At 37.1% G+C, this 18,104-nt stretch overlaps 1 protein-coding gene across 1 annotated transcript in view; it reads right to left on the reverse strand.

The window, feature by feature from the left end:
* LOC106876722 (insulin-like peptide receptor) overlaps nt 1–18,104 on the reverse strand; it is a 163,372-nt gene that overhangs the window by 15,563 nt on the left and 129,705 nt on the right. Inside the window, exons 13-21 of the mRNA XM_052966719.1 lie at nt 17,660–17,838; nt 16,757–16,927; nt 16,408–16,582; nt 15,189–15,414; nt 12,031–12,112; nt 10,415–10,563; nt 7,775–7,946; nt 6,671–6,770; nt 3,318–3,385 (exon numbers count right to left, since the gene is read on the reverse strand). Coding sequence (XP_052822679.1) covers nt 3,318–3,385; nt 6,671–6,770; nt 7,775–7,946; nt 10,415–10,563; nt 12,031–12,112; nt 15,189–15,414; nt 16,408–16,582; nt 16,757–16,927; nt 17,660–17,838 — 1,322 coding nt within the window. The remainder of the gene's footprint in view (nt 1–3,317; nt 3,386–6,670; nt 6,771–7,774; nt 7,947–10,414; nt 10,564–12,030; nt 12,113–15,188; nt 15,415–16,407; nt 16,583–16,756; nt 16,928–17,659; nt 17,839–18,104) is intronic.

Consider the following 18,104-nt stretch of genomic DNA (forward strand, 5'->3'; position numbering starts at 1 on the left):
CTACACTCTCTGAGTGGTTGGCGTTAGGAAGGGCATCAAGCTGTAGAAACTCTGCCAAATCAGACTGGAGCCTGGTGTTGCCATCCGGTTTCACCAGTCCTCAGTCAAATCGTCCAACCCATGCTAGCATGGAAAGCGGACGTTAAACGATGATGATGATGATGATGATGATGATATATATACGATGGGCTTCTTTCAGTTTCCGTCTACCAAATCCACTCACAAGGCTTTGGTTGGCCCGAGGCTATAGCAGAAGACCAAGGTGCCACGCAGTGGGACTGAACTCAGAATCATGTAGTTGGTAAGCAAGCTACTTACCACACAGCCACCCCTGCGCAAACAAAATTCTGTAAAAATACAGATGTGCAGAGGTTTTATAAAAGTACTAAAGTATAAGGACTGCCAAAAATAAACTTTTGTATACATTATCTACAAAAGATAATTTTTTTTTACAAACATAAAATCTAGTAACAAAAACAATCCTTATAATTAGTACTTTATCCAATGTCAGCTTTGTAGCTGATACAAACTTGCAATCTTTTCGGTATCTGGTCGCAGTGTTCTTGCTGTCAACTAAACATCACCTCTCCTTACAATACCAAAGCAGTTACAACCTTTTGATAGTTGGTAACTCACCTAGTAACGACTAAATTCAACAAGGTAAGTAAGGAAAGCAACAGCATATATTTTCCCATAAGTTTTATTTGTCATCTTTGAATCTAGCCTGAACAATCTTATGATACTATAACTCAATAAGGTTTCCCTCTGTCGTTGTTGTCGGCACTCCGTCACTTACGATGTCGAGGGTTCCAGTTGATCCGATGAACGGAACAGCCTGCTCGTGAAATAAACATGCAAGTGGCTGAGCACTCCACAGACACGTGTACCCTTAATGTAGTTTTCGAGGATATTCAGCGTGACACAGTGTGACAAGGCTGACCTTTTGAATTACAGGCACAACAGAAACAGGAAGTAAGAGTGAGAGAAAGTTGTGGTGAAAGAGTACAGCACGGTTCGCCACCATCCCCTGCCGGAGCCTCGTGGAGCTTTAGGTGTTTTCGCTCAATAAACACTCACAACGTACGGTCTGGGAATCAAAACCGCGAGTCTGCTGCCCTAACCACTGGGCCATTGCGCCTCCACAGTTTTCCTCTGTTATGCCAACACTAGTTGCATTTACCTCAAATGGATCCACCACTCAACTGAAGATGCTCATCACAAGCAAATCATTGAACTGAAGTTTCATATTGGAAAGAAAACAATTAGTAAAAGCTGAACATTGTCATGCTTTTATCTCTAAAAATTCAGCACATAATTATATCATTTCTATAATAACAGTCTTAATTTCTTTGATTTTATCCAAAGAGAATTTCTACAGTATCTTTTATTATTAATGTTTTGAATGCAGCATATTATATCATAATGGAAACCTATCATTGTAAATATCATCATCATCGTTTAACGTCCACTTTCCATGCTAGCATGGGTTGGACGATTTGACTGAGGACTGGTGAACTGGATGGCTGCACCAGGCTTCAATCTGATCTGGCAGAATTTCTACAGCCCTTCCTAATGCCAACCACTCCGAGAGTGTAGTGGGTGCTTTTACGTGCCACCAGCATGAGGGCCAGTCAGGCAGTACTGACAACGGCCAGCTTAAAATGGTGTTTTTTACGTGCCATCTGCACAAGAGCCAGTCCAGCAGCACTGGCAATGACTTTGCTCGAATGTTTTCTAATGTGCCAATAAGGCAACGCTGGTAATGATCACGCTCGAATGGTGCTATTTATGTGCCACTGGCACGGAAGCCAGGCAGCTGCTCTGGCAACGATCACGCTCAGACGGTGCTGTTAGTGCTCCACTGGCACATGTATAATGTTTTTAACTGACAGTAAACTGTTCCATGAGGTACGAAAAAAAATGAGTATCAAAGTAAGTATTGCAATGTTTTCAGTTCCAAAAGGATTAATGCAGTACATACTCTCTCTAATGCTTCTGGCCAGCATGTTTGGAGAGTTGTCAATATTGCCAAGTACAATACAGCCAGCATGAAACCAACGCTAACATGCTGACCAGTTATATGCTATAATCAGCAATATACTACTTACTGGTCTGTCTGTCTGTCTCTCTCTCAATATATATACACACAAGCACATATAACTAAAAGTGCAAACATCTAAGTACCTAACTATGTCAAAATTCTAGATACTAAGTTATCTAAATTCAACAGTTGCTTAATAGGCTTTTTGAAGGTTGAAATGATAATATAAACATTTCAGATCATTTAAAATCAAATGTGCCAAAATGAATAGAGTTCAGCAACTAACTTTACATGCCTTGTCCCACATTCTTTTGCTCTTTAGTTGCAGTCAAATGTCTTCTTAGACATTCTTAAATGCAATTGTATCCTATGCGAATGTGTTCTAATTTTGTTTTAGCAGCTAAATACTACATAGTAGTAAAGTACAGTCAGAACAGATGCAGTAAAGTACAGTCATCTGATACTCCACAGTTGTACCAATGCACTGCACTGGTACTTTTTTTATCAACCCTCAAAAGGATGATAGGTAAAAGCACCGTAGGAGGATTTGATCATGGAGTGCAAAATATCAAAACAAAAACTGTGAGGCATTCTACCTACCAAGCATTTTAATGACACTGTAAATTCATTCTTTAACCCTTTAACCTTCAGATTATTCTGTCAAATGTAATGCTTTTTTATTCATATTGCTTTGAATTAATCATACATTATCTCATAGCTTCAAAAATTTTGATGATGTAATTGTTTATTTTTAGAACGACACTGTAAGGTAGATGTGAGAAGCCTGATCTGGCTGGTTTGAGCATAAAACATAGAATATCATGGTTGATTCAAATGCTAAAAGGTTATGGAATATATTGGTTCTATACCATACACAGGCTATATATTAACTGTTTAGCATTCACATTATTCTGACAAAAGTAATGCTAATTTATTCATACTGTTTCGAATTAATCATGCATTATCACATAGCTTTGAGATTTTTATAAGGTAACTATTAATTAGTAGAATGGTATTGTAAGGCTGGTGTGAGAGGCCAGATCTGACCATTTTGGCCTCTCATACCAGCCCTACAATACCATCTGGCCAGTCTGAACATTAAACAGAATATTTTAGCTAGATATGGCTGGCTTAAATGCTAAACGGTTATGGAATACATTGGTTGTATATTATACACTGAATGTATTGTAAGGAATGGACAAATGCAAATGTTAATAAGCAATGAATTTTAATTAAAGCTCTGAAGTAACTGAAAAACGAAAAGACTACTACTTACCTTCACGAGCACTAGCATACTCTGGATTGACAGAAACATAAGAGGCTCCCTTACCCCGGCTACAGATACTGAAAAGAAAAGAATGAAAATAAATAAAGTCCTTTTGAATTACATGTTAAGATACAATAAAAAAAAATGTTCATGAAGAAACTCAATTTTGATTAATTAAGGGAGAAAAAAAATTTAAATGTAAAAAAATCTGGAAGGATTTAACTCTAAAATCTGCTTTTCACAGGTAGTATTTCATTTCTATAAAATAAAACACTACACAAACTACAGGAAGTAGTGTACCATATTTATGGTATATAAACACATCCTTCACAAGAAAAAAAAAAGTCTCAAAAATTACCCCAAGTCTTATATGTAAATTTGTGATGCCTGTAAACTTTAATGCACCCCAAATTTTTCTTTCCTGGTTATGCATTGCTGAAACTGGGGTGCATTTAAGTTGCTTATGCCATCAAATACAGTAATTTATGAGGAAGTCCACGAATGAATTATTTAGCCAAGTGAGTGTAAAAATCTATAAGTTTTATTAAATTTGTACTGCTAAAAAGCACGCAGAAGGACTTTCAAAGGTGATTTAGTAATTTATCAAAATGTATCATGAACATGAAGGTACAACAAAAGGATTGATTCACTACTTTTCATAAGATTTCTCTAAGAGATATTTGAGGAGGATGGTGAAGGTTCTATAAGAACACTTAATTCCCCATAACAACAGTTTTTATGGTAGACAACATGGAGAAAAATACTTGCTGAAAGAAGATGAAGAGGTAATCATTCCAGTACACTTTGTACCATTGCCAAGCTAAAGAATTTTCAAATTGCCTATAAACACTGACTTAAAAATCTTCCCAAAAAGATATGTTGCTCATCTGTCAATATTCACAGCCCCACTCAGGACAATGTTCTCCAGTAATCTCCTGCACCGTTGCTAAGAGGAAAATCCAAGCTTATTGGATGAAACAAACTGAAAATCTTCGAGAGATTTCTGACAGTCCAGTACTTGTGTGTGGTACCTTGTGTGTTTCAATGACCCAGAGGGCTATGCTGGTGCAGTGCAAGCACCTGGTAGGGCCTCCCATACTGGACAAATCAAAGAATAGAGGCCAGACTAATATGGACCACCTCTTCCCAGAGGTAAAAATGAGTTGTGTAGAGCTAAAACACCTACCTAGATAAAAAAAAAAGGTCACGTTACAGAAGCAGTAATGGTAAGTCAAAGCCAGTAAGACTTGAGAAAAGAAGGCCTTCCCTCAGGATAATGAGCCCCTCCCCCACCTCCTTCATTCTGAAGGAGTAACCCTGACAACCTAGAGTTGAGAATAGTGGAGAAAAGTCCTCAACAGCCTATGTTTTATAGGAAGCAAAGGGCTTAAGTAAAAAATAAAATAAGTGAAATTATATTTCGACAAGCTCTAAGGATTCTTTGTTTGAACATTATTGCATGCAAGCAATCATAATCTTTGGCTGATGTTTCAGCATTATTGAATTTTGGTATCATTGTTAAGGTTGTGAAAAGCATAACTCTGAAACACATTTTTTGTTTTTTCATTTTACACTAGACTGTGGTCATGCTGCAGTTCTGCTTTCAGGAGTTACTGTTAATGATATCAAGCTAATTTCGTCTCTGTCACAAGATAAAAAAGAAAGTAAAGTAAGACCCTTGGGCCATTACTGTTTCAAGTTCTAGGACTTGTAGGGCTGGTTACCCAATTTCCATGGTGTATAAGAGACCAAGATCACAACATTACCCTTGAATGGGAAGCCACCCAATTGCAGGGTTATTCATTTACAACTTAGTGGACTAGAGTATATGAAATGGAAGGTTTTGCTCATGATCTTGTGATCATGAGTACAATACACAAACAATGCACCTTCACATTGTCATAGGATATGAAATGGAAAATGGACACTGACATAAGGGTAGATAACTCAGTAGGACATAGTCGCCATTACAGTATTTGTAAGAAGAAACTGGTTTTCAAACATTGAGTCATCCTATAAATAATGCGGATTTTTCAATTGCACGAACTAAAAGTCGGGGGGGGGGGGGTTAACTACCTGCATCAACTTGCTATAAAAGCAGGTAGTAATTTTACCACGTCCTTATTCTTAGTGCAAGTTTTGAAGAGTACAGTTCGATTTTAGCAGTTATTTCTTCAAAGCTATAATGGAAGTGACAAAGGAGCATATTCGGCATATTTTGCTTTATGAGTTCAATAAAGGCAACAACACAATGGAAAGTGTGAGGAATATTAATGCAGCATATGGGGATTGGATAATAAGCATAAACCAGTGTCACCGGTGGTTCCAGAAATTTCGAGCCAGAAACTACAGCCTAGAAGGCAAGCCTCGTCCTGGACAATCTGTAGAGCTCAACAAGGACTTCCTGCAAACCCATAGCAAATTGGGTCAATGGGTTGCTCACAAACTTTCCGAGCCTAATCGCACACACAGAGTGAATGTATGCTCTTCTTTGCTGTCATGTCTCAAGAATGAACCTTTTTGGGACCAAATAGTGACTGGTGGTGAGAAATGGGTTCTCTATAAAAGTGCCGAAGACAGTGGATAGGGAAAAGAGAAACACTGGCACCCCAAGCTGAAGAAGGTCTTCACCCACATAAAGTGTTGCTATCTGTTTGATGGGGTATGAAAAGTTTAGTCCACTTTGAACGTTTAAACCCAAACCAAGCGATAACAAAGGAGATCTATTGTGAGCAGCTTAAGTCAGCGCTAGAAGAAAAACGATCATCTTTGGTTTCAAGACAAAAGGTGTTCTTCCATCAGGATAATGCTCAGCCACATACAGCAAGGATGACATTCCAAAGGCTGGAGCAGTTTGAATGGGAAACGATGTCCCACTCACCATATTCGCTGGACATTGCCCCATCTGATTATCATTTATTTTGCAGTCTTCAAATCATTTGGACGGAAAAAATATGAATTCTGTAGATGAGGTCAAAACAGTACTGGAGGAGTATTTTTCATTATGGACAAGTGAATTTTGGAAGAAGGGGCCTTGCAAGTCTACCAGATAGATGGAAGAGTATTGTAGAAAATGAAGGAGTGTATATTTTAGATTAAAAAAGAACTTTGTTTATCTTAATTGCATTATTTATAAGCATGTGCACACACATCAGGCTTCCACAGTCTCCACCTACCATATTTTACTCATAAGGTACTGATTAACTTGAGCCTATGGTAGAAAACACATGCCTAAGGTGCTGTACAGCCTGATCAAATCCAGAAAATATGTAAAAATATGTATTTGCTGAAAAAGATTTTTTTTTCGTATAATGATAATTCAAAGGTTAATAGAATACGAAAGTAAATGAAATAAAACTTACCCATATCGGACACAAATAGTAGTGAATATAAGTACAGTGACCAGGACGCTTAGTAATGTAATTATTACTATCATTATGGTGTTGAGTGGGGGTGGTGAACCTATAACCAGAACAAGAGAGAGAATTAGTTGTTGTCACACTTAGAGTAGTATCTTAAATATCCATTTAACACACATTCTGATAATGGCCAGGTGATCTATGAACATGCATATCAACATCATCATAGGGTTTATTTAACAATTGACAAAGTTAAGGTGTCCAGGATCCTTATCACAGCCTCTATCTTCTCAATGTCTTCAAAACAGCTGCTCCTAAGGTTCTTCTTCACTTGGAGAGCAGCCAAAAGTTACAGGGAGCAACGTCTGGATTGTAGGGAGAATGAGGGACAGTTTTGATGCCCATTTCATCAAGTACTTAGATACCAGGATGAAATTGTGACAAGCAGTGTTTAGTAGGGCCTGTTGAAAGAGTTGTCACAGCCATTTCCTTCAATGTGGAATAAAAACATTGGTCGCTTATTAGATGTGTAGTGACAATATTATAAAATTACAGCTTTAACTGCCTCACCTAAAAAGATCTGAAAATGTCTGGAATGTACCTCATAAATATGCATACATACGTCCTTTCATATTGACAGGCTTGTACATGAAACTACATAAACATTGTACTATTGAAGGAGCCTCTAGGTGGCCACTTAAACTGCTAGAAATAGCAGTCAAATCCCCTTCAACTTACACACTTCAAGCTTAAAACAAGAAGGACACACTGGGTAATGTAATCAACATGCTATCTGAATAAAATATAGGATGGTCATGGCTCAATCAGAGTTGAAGGTTTGATTCTTGCACCAGGTGTTGCATTGTGTCCTTCAGCAAGGCACTTCATTTCATGTTCCTTGAGATGACTCAGATAATATGGAGCATCAAGGGGTTAATTCTGTGATGGACTGGTATCCCTTACAAGAAGTAGGATTCTTGTACTCCCAGCATAAATATCTCAGAAATCCAGATAAGATCAAGGCTTCATGAACCTGTAGGCTTCAGGTAGACTTCATAAGTGAGCTTCTACATAGACAGACATACATTGTACATTCAAGTTTCTTACCTGGTCTTTCAGGCACAAGGAAAAACTTGTATTCTGTCCAGTTTCCGAGAGCAGCTAAAGAAGTAGCTCGTATGCGATAGGAATAGTTGCCAGCATCTAACTTTTGCAGACGACAACTTCGAGTTATTTGATATTCACGTTGTGTAATACAAACAATCGAATCGTCTTTATTCTATAAAATAAGAGGTGAGAGAGAGAGAGAGAGAGAAAAAAGAAAATAAATAAATTAAAATAAACCAAAAATTTACAAGTTTGTAGCAGATTTCATATAAATACAGATAGGGAAAAACAAAAATTCACATCAAAAACAAAACAAGTAAAATAATAATATTTAACTCTTTAGCATTTAAACTGGCCATATCTGGCCAAAATATTCTGTGTTTTATGCTCAACCTGGCCTGGCCTCTCATACCTATCCAATAACATTATCCTAAAAATATACACTCACATCATCAAAATCTCAATCTTATTATTATTATTATTATTTCACATATGATTCGAAAATGGCAATTTCATTGTGAAAATTCAAAATAAAAGTATTTTATTTACAGGATGAAATACATGTGTTGAAGAATAAGGGCTCATCAGATATCTTTTAAAGAACAACAACAATAATTCCTAATTTAGCATAAAGGCCAGTAATCTTGGGGAGGAGTTAGTTGATTAGCTCAAGTGCAGTACATGACTGGCACTTCATTTTATTGACCTGAGAAAGATGAAAGGCAAGTTGACCTCAGTGGAATTTGAAACCAGAACAGAAAGAGCAGCAATAAATATCACAAGGCATTTTCGTTGAACGCCCTAACAGTTCTGCCATTATTATTATTATTATTATTATTATTATTATTATTATTATAGTTATTATTATTATTATTATTATTATTATTATTATAGTTATTATTATTACTACTACTACTAATAATAATGACTACAAGGACAGTAGTAATAATAATCAACATCAAACAATTTTCTACTTCCGTTTGTATTATATAAACTTTTATTTCTTACAAAAATGTCGAAAAGGACATCTTTGAATTGAAGTAATTTTGTTTTTCTCATTGGACATATTTACATTGTATGCTGGTCTTAATCAAAATTAGGCTTTTCTCTTCTGTACTACGTTAATTTATAGAACATTGAAGCATCTTGAATCTAATATGAACTTCAAACCAATCCGTTTCTCATCACATGAGGCATCTTGAATCTAGTATGAACTTCAAATCAACCCTTTTCTCATCACATGTCCCTACAAATAACACATGATGCCTGAAACTTGTTGTTTCAAAACTAACTTCACTCAGTCAATCCTTTATTTTGAAACTATATACATCCTTTTTATTTTGTTTTGTTTTCAAACCACTACCACCATCACAACCTTTTTTCATAAGCAGTTTCTTTCTTAAAGAGGAAGAAAAAATGATTCATAAATTAGGCAGCTTGGGAGGGCCCTGCTTCACATCAAGCAAGTTGGGCAGGCGTTGCTTCAAATCAGGCAAGTTAGAAGGACATTGCCAAGATTGACCTCAGAATTAGACTCCTTGATTATTTTATTTATCTTTTACTTGTTTCAGCTATTAGCTTGTGGCCATGCTAGGGTCACAAGCTGGGGTACCATCTTTGAGAATTTTCAGTCAAATGAAATGACCTCAGTACTTATTTTAAGCCCGGTACTTATTCAATCAGTCTCTTTTGCTGAACTGCTAAGTTACAGTGATGTAAACACACCAACACCAGCTGTCAAGCGGTGGTGGTGGGCAAAAACAGACACAAAGACACACACAAGCAGATATATACATACATATGTGACCGGCACCTGTGCCAACAGCATGTTAAAAGCACCCAGCACGCTCTTGGAGAGGTTGGTGTTAGGGAGGGCATCCAGCTGTAGAAACAATGACAAACCAGACTGGAACTTGGTGCAGCTCTCCAGCTTGCCAGTTCCAATCAAACTGTCTAAGCCTTGCTAGCATGGTGAGCAGACACTAAATGATGATGATGATATATATATATATTTATATAAGGGCATTCACGCTATGAGGGACTCTAAGGTCAGACTACCATAAAAAACACATTTTTACCGAACTCGAGGAAATGCAACTCTCAAAGCCAGCCCCAGGCGCAATGGCCCAGTGGTTAGGGAAGCGGATTCGCAGTTTCATTTCCCAGACCGGGGCGTTGTGTTTGTTTATTGAGCGTAAACACCTAAAGCTCCACGAGGCTCCGGCAGGGGGTGGTGGCGACCCGTTGTACTTTTTCGCCCAACTTTCTCTCATTCTTTCTTCCTGTTTTTTGAGTAACGCTGTGATGGACTGGCGTACCGTCCAGCTGGGGGGAGAGGGGAACATTTACACCATAGAAACCGGGCCCATGAGCCTGGCTAGGCTTTAAAAGGGCGCATAAAAAAAAAAAAATACATACACACACACACATATATATATACAATGGGCTTCTTTCAGTTTCCTTCTAGCAAATCTATTCACAAGGCTTTGGTCAGCCTGAGGTGGAACCATGTGGTTGGGAAACAAGCTTCTTACCACACAGCCACACCTTGCATAACTAGAAACTGCAATGCATGTGATCTGACACACAACTCAAAAATTATTCTATCAGAAAGAAAAGGAACACAAAATTTCAACTCACTTTTTTTGCTGCTTTCTTGTACGCTACTTCATAGGTGACAATTAAACCATTTACATAAGCAGGTGGATCCCAACTAATAAGCATGTCACCTGTGCCATTGACAATTAGAGTGGCATTCACTGAAGAACTATTGATGTGGTCAGCAATTTCTGAGGAATCAACAGAAAATGTGATAATGAACAAGTGCAAGAAAGAGATATCTATAGACGCGAGAAAAGAAATAAAATAAAAAAAAGTAAAATCAAGCACTAGCATGTAAGCCTGTGATTCATTAAACCTTTAGTATTTGAACTGGCAATATCTGATCTCTCACACCTACCCTGTAATGTCATTCTAAAAATATACAATCTCAAAGCTAAGAGATAAGGCATGATTAAATAAAAAAAAGTGTGAATAAATAGGAATTACACTTGACAGAGTAATCTAAATTCTAAAGTGTTAAAGGTGGGCTACAAAAATAATAAAATAAAGTATTTTGATTTATGCTGTATTTTATCTTTTACTTGCTTCAGTCATTGGATTGCAGCCATGCCGAGGCTCTACCTTGAAGGGTTTAGTTGCACAAATTTGAACTAAGAATGTAAAGAGCCAGAACAAATATTGGTTTCAAATTTTAGCCCAAGGCCATCAGTTTCGGTGTGTGTCAGGTAGTGTTCAACTGGGGCTTATTTTATTGACCCCCAAAGGGATGGAAGGCAAAGTTGACTTTTGACGGCATTTGAACTTAGAACATAACATTGGAAGAAATGCTGCTAAGCATTTCGTCCAGTACGGTAAAGAGTCTGCCAGCTCACTGCTTTAGACAGAAACAAATACTGCAAAGCAATGCTCTAAAGATTCCACAAATCAGCTTCCCTTAAATTATTTCTAATAAAGGCATAAGTCTAGAAATTTGGGGGAGAGGAACAGTCAATAATATTGACCTCCCAAAAATTGACTCATACTCTATTTTAAGCCTGGTTAGGATAAAAGGCAAAGCTGACCATTTGAACTCAGAACATAAAGAACTGGAAGAAATATCATATGACATTACATCCAAAGCTCTAATGATTTTGCCAATCCATTGTCCATGAAGTTCTCTGGTTATGTTAAATATGCTTTTTTTCTTCTTCTCTTATATATGTCACTATTCATTGACATTGACCAGTTTCATTTGTTTTACTTACAAAGTGCAAGGTCTTCTTCATTTTTTAATTTTTATTGTTCCTTGGTAGAGTATGAATTATAAATTATTAGGAAATTATATACTGGGATGATTCTGTTTTTGCGAACAGTTAAAACTTACAAAGATCATAATGCACTTATATAGCAAATATGAATCTGATAATAAAATTACGTTAAAAATTGCAAAGCATACAAAAAGACTTATTTATTCAATAAAGAAATATATAATAAATTTTTATTAGTTTAAATTATATTTATAGGCTAAATAATTTTTCGATAGTTTAATTTTTACTTTGTGCTCAAAGTATACCCAAATATTTTCATTTGCTCTAAAGTATGCTACGACAATGAAAAATTAGGGAAACACTGATAAAAGGAGAGAAGGGCAAATCTGGATTTTATTTTATTTTACTCTTGATATACAAAGTGAATAACATAAATTCTCATATTACCTAGTGGTAAGGTTTTGGCTGTCACAATAGCTCTGTTGCTGCAATATTTGCCATTTTCATTGGATTTATGACAAGCAATAACCTGGTTTCAAAAACAAATAAATAATAAAATCAATAAATAAAATAAATAGTTGAAATTAAATCACATGACCAGTCTCAGAAATTGTCACTAAATATTACTCACTCCAACTAATGACTGTTGTCTTTCTTTTCGTTTTTAAACCTGAGCAAAAGTATGTCTTAGATTAGAGTACACTCTACACTTACTGTCTATAAAGCACTCCACCCCACTATGCTGATGTCATAACTTAAAAATCCTTCCTCCCCTGCTCCTTCTAGAGCGATTGCTGAATGAGCAAAGGCAGAGTAGGGTTGAAATATCTCTTCGTCCTGTTTCACTGAGGACGTGATGACAACCACCCCAGTGCCGTGCTGTTACTTTGAAAAGCACACCCAATACAAACTGCATAGCGGATCACAAACAAGTAGTGAAAAAGTAGATTTGTGAGGGTCTTTTAGTCTTGTCTTGTCAAGGCTTTGTATTCTCTCTGGATCTGGTTCCATGAGAAAATGCACCAAGTCCACTAGGTAAAGTGGTTGGTAGTAGAAAGAACAATACGGTTGTAAAACACCCAGCCAAAATGACGGATGAGCACCAAACTATGAGAGCAGCTGCTTCAGTCAGTAACAACCCATGCCAGCATGGGAAGCAGAATAAAATGATGATGATGATGATGACAACAGTATACTTAAAATCTTTTCATCTAAGTTTATTAATCTACAGTAAGAAGGAGTCGGTATATACTTCTCTTGTACTACATGCCCTGCACATCTACCGGTACTACTAAAGCAGAGTGGTCCCGAACGCGCAGTCATAAGTGGTCGATCCTAACCCTACCCCTAACCTATTCCTATCCCTATCCCTAAACACATGTATTCATTTGCACACGCGCACACATGCACTTTTTGTAGGATCGGCCACTCACGACTAGCTAGCGTGGACGCATGACTGCGCGGATGCGTGTTCGGGACCACTCTGCTTTAGTAGTACCCATCCACCCACATCAATTTTCTTCCACAGGGAGCCATAAGCCATAAAACCAGCCATGAGTAAACTGCAACCTGCAGGAGTTTCTGAATGGTCCACCCAACAATAAAAAAATTACTCTGAAATCTTTTGTTGTGCAACCAGCCTAATGATGAGCCACATCTCATGTAGACAAGGCTGTCTATCCCAGCTATACGTGGAGGCACAATGGCCCAGTGGTTAGGGCAGCCGACTTGCGGTCATAGGATCGCAGTTTCGATTCCCAGACCGGGCGTTGTGAGTGTTTATTGAGCAAAAACACCTAAAGCTCCACGAGGCTCCGGCAGGGGATGGTGGCGAACCCTGCTGTACTCTTTCACCACAACTTTCTCTCACTCTTACTTCCTGTTTCTGTTGTGCCTGTAATTCAAAGGGTCAGCTTTGTCACACTGTGTCACGCTGAATATCCCCCGAGAACTACGTTAAGGCTACATGTGTCTGTGGAGTGCTCAGCCACTTGCATGTTAATTTCACAAGCAGGCTGTTCCGTTGATCGGATCAACTGGAACCCTCAACGTCATAAGCGACGGAGTGCCAACAACAACAACAACAACAACAACAACAACAACATCCCAGCTATAAATAGAACTCTATATGGTCACACAACAGACATAAAATAGCAGTCAAATTCCCTCAAATCATACCCTACCATCTTAAATATATAAAGAGAAAGAGGGATCTAGGTGTGGGTTACTTCATTAGGGTCAACAACTAAACAATGAGCTATGGTGGCTTCTATATGGTTGTGTGACATGCTAAAAATAGCATGCAACTCTCCTTTGAATCACACTCCCTTATCTTAAGGAAAAAAATGCATTGGTTAATGTAATCCTAGATACAATGTTAAAGTAATGACAGCAACATGTCTGCTGATAAGAAAAAGTGATGGATGATTGCAGAAATGATCAGTGGTGATGGAAGTCAATAAATGAGTTCACTGACAAGGGATAGTCTGAGTGGTGAGTAGTCAAGATGATGATGATGATGGATGATTGGATGGTGATAAGAAAGATTTTGAGCGAGGCGGGAGAGGGGGGGGGGTTGTAGCATAGGAAGATAAGTAGAGGGTTGTACTGGATACTGCGAAATCTGATGCAATCCTTTGTGACTTAGGCATCATGATGAGAAAGAGAAAGGAGAGAGAGAGAGAGAGAGAGAGAGAGAGAGAGAGAGAGAGAGTGTGTGTGTGTGTGTGAGAGAGAGAGAGAGAGATGGAGGGGAGCATTAAGTATGGATTAGCTTGTTGCACAGGTGAGATGGGCTCTGTGAATAGGGTAGGAGAGATGCAAGGGACTGAATGGCCAAGAGGGGACAGTAGAGAGAGGAGATAGATCACATGGAGTTCTATCTACTCCTTTTCTGCATATTTAAGCATGGCCATTTCCTTGATAGCAGCAGAATTCTGCCTTCTCACCTACTTTCTAAAATTTATGTCTTTGCAAAGTCTACTTTGAGGTATCTTGAATCTAGGTTACACTAAGATTCAGACACTCCCTTATCACTCTTGTCATCAGCAAAACCAGTAATTTGTCTGTTGGATAACTGTTACCGTTGTTCACTAATTGCAATATAAATACAATTAAATTATAACTATCACTATAGAAAAAAAAAAAAAAAAAAAATGGCACTCCATTGGTTATGATGACGAGGTTCCAGTTGATCTGATCAATGGGACAGCATGCTTGTGAAATTAACATGAAAGTGGTTAAGCGCTCCACAGACACACGTACCCTTCTCAGGGAGATTCAGTGTGGCACAGAATGTGACATGGCTGGCCCTCTGATTTACAGATACAACTCATTTTTGCCAGCTAAGTATACTGGAACAACGTGAAATAAGGTGTCTTGTTCAAGGGCACAATGTGCCACCACGAATCAAATGCACGACCTTATGATTATGAGCCAAATACCCAAATTACTAAGCCATGTACCTTCACTATATCTTCATCAATATATAAGCAAACTGGTTTCATTTGTTATAATTACATTTAAATCAATACAATTAGTATTAACATAGGAAATGGTTTATGTCAGTGATTCAGTAACAGACTATATGAGTATTGGATACGTACTTCTATATTGTATTCCTGGAAATGTGCAAGATTCCCAATCACAACACTTCTGCTGTTATAGACAGCCATTGCAAGGAAAGGTCGCTCAGTACTCTGTCTTGAAGCATTGGGTCGGCTGAAATTGTTGTGTGCTGGTAAATATTTACCAGCTGCGTGAGGGTCCTCAATCACTGCCTCTCGCCGATGTCGATTATGGGAATCGTCTGATAGGGAGACATCAGGAGGTCTGAAAAGAAAAGAAAATAATATATATAATGCATAAAATAATTTTAAAGACTGACTAACAATCAAGCTTCAAATAATTTTTCTTTTTTATTATAAAAAAAGCTAGGTTGATGGGGTTGATGCAGTCAACTTAACCCCACTCTGAAATTGCTAGCGTTGTACCAAAATTTGAAATCAACATTAGAGGACCTCATTGATGAATTGCAGCCATCTCTTTGGATCCACAGCATAGCTGAGATTCCAATCTAAGCATGGATGAAAATTTCTAGGAAATCAACAAATGTGGACAAACTCAGCAGACAGAGATGGCAGTGGCTTCTCAGAGCAACATATTCTCTAGAAACTATCATTAAATATGGTTTCTCAATTATACTGAAGGCACCAGAACCACTGCAACTTTTCAGTTTTGAAACGATTCTTTAGTTTCGTTTTTATGGATCAGTTAGGAGGAAGAACTGCTCTCACGACCCTTTCCAGACTTTGTAGGACTGGTGGTGGAGAGCAAGGAAGTTACTATTAGATTAGGTATCTGTCCTGAATGCTTTAACCCTTTAGTGTTTAAACCGGCCATATCTGGCCCAGATATTTCTTCTGTTTTATGTTCAAACTGGCCTGATCTAACCTCTCACACCTACCCTACAACGCCATTCTAAAAATAGATATAACAGCATCAAAATCTCAAAGTTATGAGACAATATATTATTAATTCAAAACAATATGAATAAATAAGTTTTACATTTGACAGAGTAATTTGAACACTAAAGGGTTAATAGAGTCAACTCTACTAAGGAGCTATAGAACCAGGCAATGGCATCAAACCAAGAAACAAATTAAGATTACAATCCAACAATTAAGTTACTTTATCAGTGATAAAAAAAAAAAATTTATGAAACTTCAAAAAAATGATTGAAATTAAGAAAAACACTGTAAGAAATTATAATCAAATCAAGCAGTACATTGCAATTATTATCAACACTTTAATGTAATAAAATACCTCTTAACGAAGACATTATTGTGTAGGAAATTCTCAAAGAAGATCTGCATTTGTCTTTCAGACTCTTCAGTTTTATCAACTTTTTTATCTTTTGGACATTCACAACAGTTTTCATTGAAGGTATCATTAGCTATCGGTTTTCTTTTTTCATCTTGTTTTGCAGTTGGTTTTAACCCTGTAATAAAAAAATAAATAAATAAAATAAAATAAAAAAGCCAGAATAGAATTAGTTTAAACCACAAAATACCAAAAAGAGTATTAATTCCATAATCACTCAGACATAGATAAAGTATAAAGGTGAAGACAATGTTTGATATGAAATTATGAGTAAGGAGGTAAAAATTCTTACGATTTTCACAATAGTCTCGAATACTGTAGTCTGCAACATTAAGAACTTCAGACTGCCAGTAAACAAAGTAGTGATCTACTTCTCCTTTAGGTTCTTTTGGTGGGTCCCATGAAACTATCAGCTCTCCAACTCTTTTCGCAGTTATTTTCAGGTTTGTTGGGTTGGTAGGAACTGAAGGTTAAAGAATAGAACAAGAAAATCATTAAGAAGCTTATGAATTAATTTTGTAAATGTTAAAAAGTTGCAAGCAGATGTAAGTATGCATCAGATTTATGTATGATCTAGATGGTGTACCCCGCAAACAACATTGATTAAGTTGTGAATGGCGACAAAAGGACTTAGATAAACTAATAGAATGATTGAATGATCAAATGATTAGTCAAACAATTGATTAGTTAATTGGTTAATTTGCTAACTGTTGTATTTCTCTCGGGGGACTCGCAGAGAAAACACAACGAGTTGTATTATTTAGTTATTACATTTATTTATTAACTATAAACAAAGAACTCACTCACCGAATGTTAATTATCAAGAAACAAGAATGTCTTCCTCGCCATATATATCCCAATAACCTTCAACCTCGACAGTCACTCAAAACAACAATGAAACAGGGACCCCAGACGAACCACATCGAAATATAGGACGAATAACAAACAAATCTAGCAGTCCATATAACACTAACTAAGTGAGTAAAAATAATGGTTTCAAATGTTGGCACAAGGCCAGTAATTTCACTGAGAGGGAGTTAGCTGATTTTATCAACCATGGTTGAGTTATAGAGTAGAGACTCCATTGACAGAAAGCAGAGTTGCAGGCAAGTAAATAGCATTTAGGCTCCTCACATAAACTGGGCATACCAAAAGAAAAAAGCTCACCTACAAACAGAGGAAGTGGAGTACTTACCACCAGTCGTTGTTCTAAAATATTCAACATCACTCATTCCGGTTGACTTGGCTGTAGAGAGAGTATCAGTCTTTAAATAAGTGGCATAAAGTGTCCATGGTTTAAGTTCAGTAAGTACATGAAATTCTTGATTATCTTTGGGCTCTTTACGGTCTTTCGGCTTTTGAACTGTTTTCCATCTGGGGTTAAAAAAAATTAAAATAAAAGATTATATACGTACTCACACACACACACATAGACACATTACCTCATCATTTCGTATTTGTCCTGCTTTTATATGTTGATTCCCTGAAGATGAATATATGAGGAATTCCAGCAGCTCTTACTTCTTTGTAGAAGAGCTCTCATATATTTTGAAACATGTGTAGGAATTAAAGGAACTTCTATTTATATGCGTTTTGCTCCATTTATTATTATTATTATGTATATATATATATATATATAT

This window comes from Octopus bimaculoides, chromosome 3, assembly GCF_001194135.2.
Source record: "Octopus bimaculoides isolate UCB-OBI-ISO-001 chromosome 3, ASM119413v2, whole genome shotgun sequence".
In the NCBI taxonomy this organism is placed as follows: Eukaryota; Metazoa; Mollusca; class Cephalopoda; order Octopoda; family Octopodidae; genus Octopus; species Octopus bimaculoides.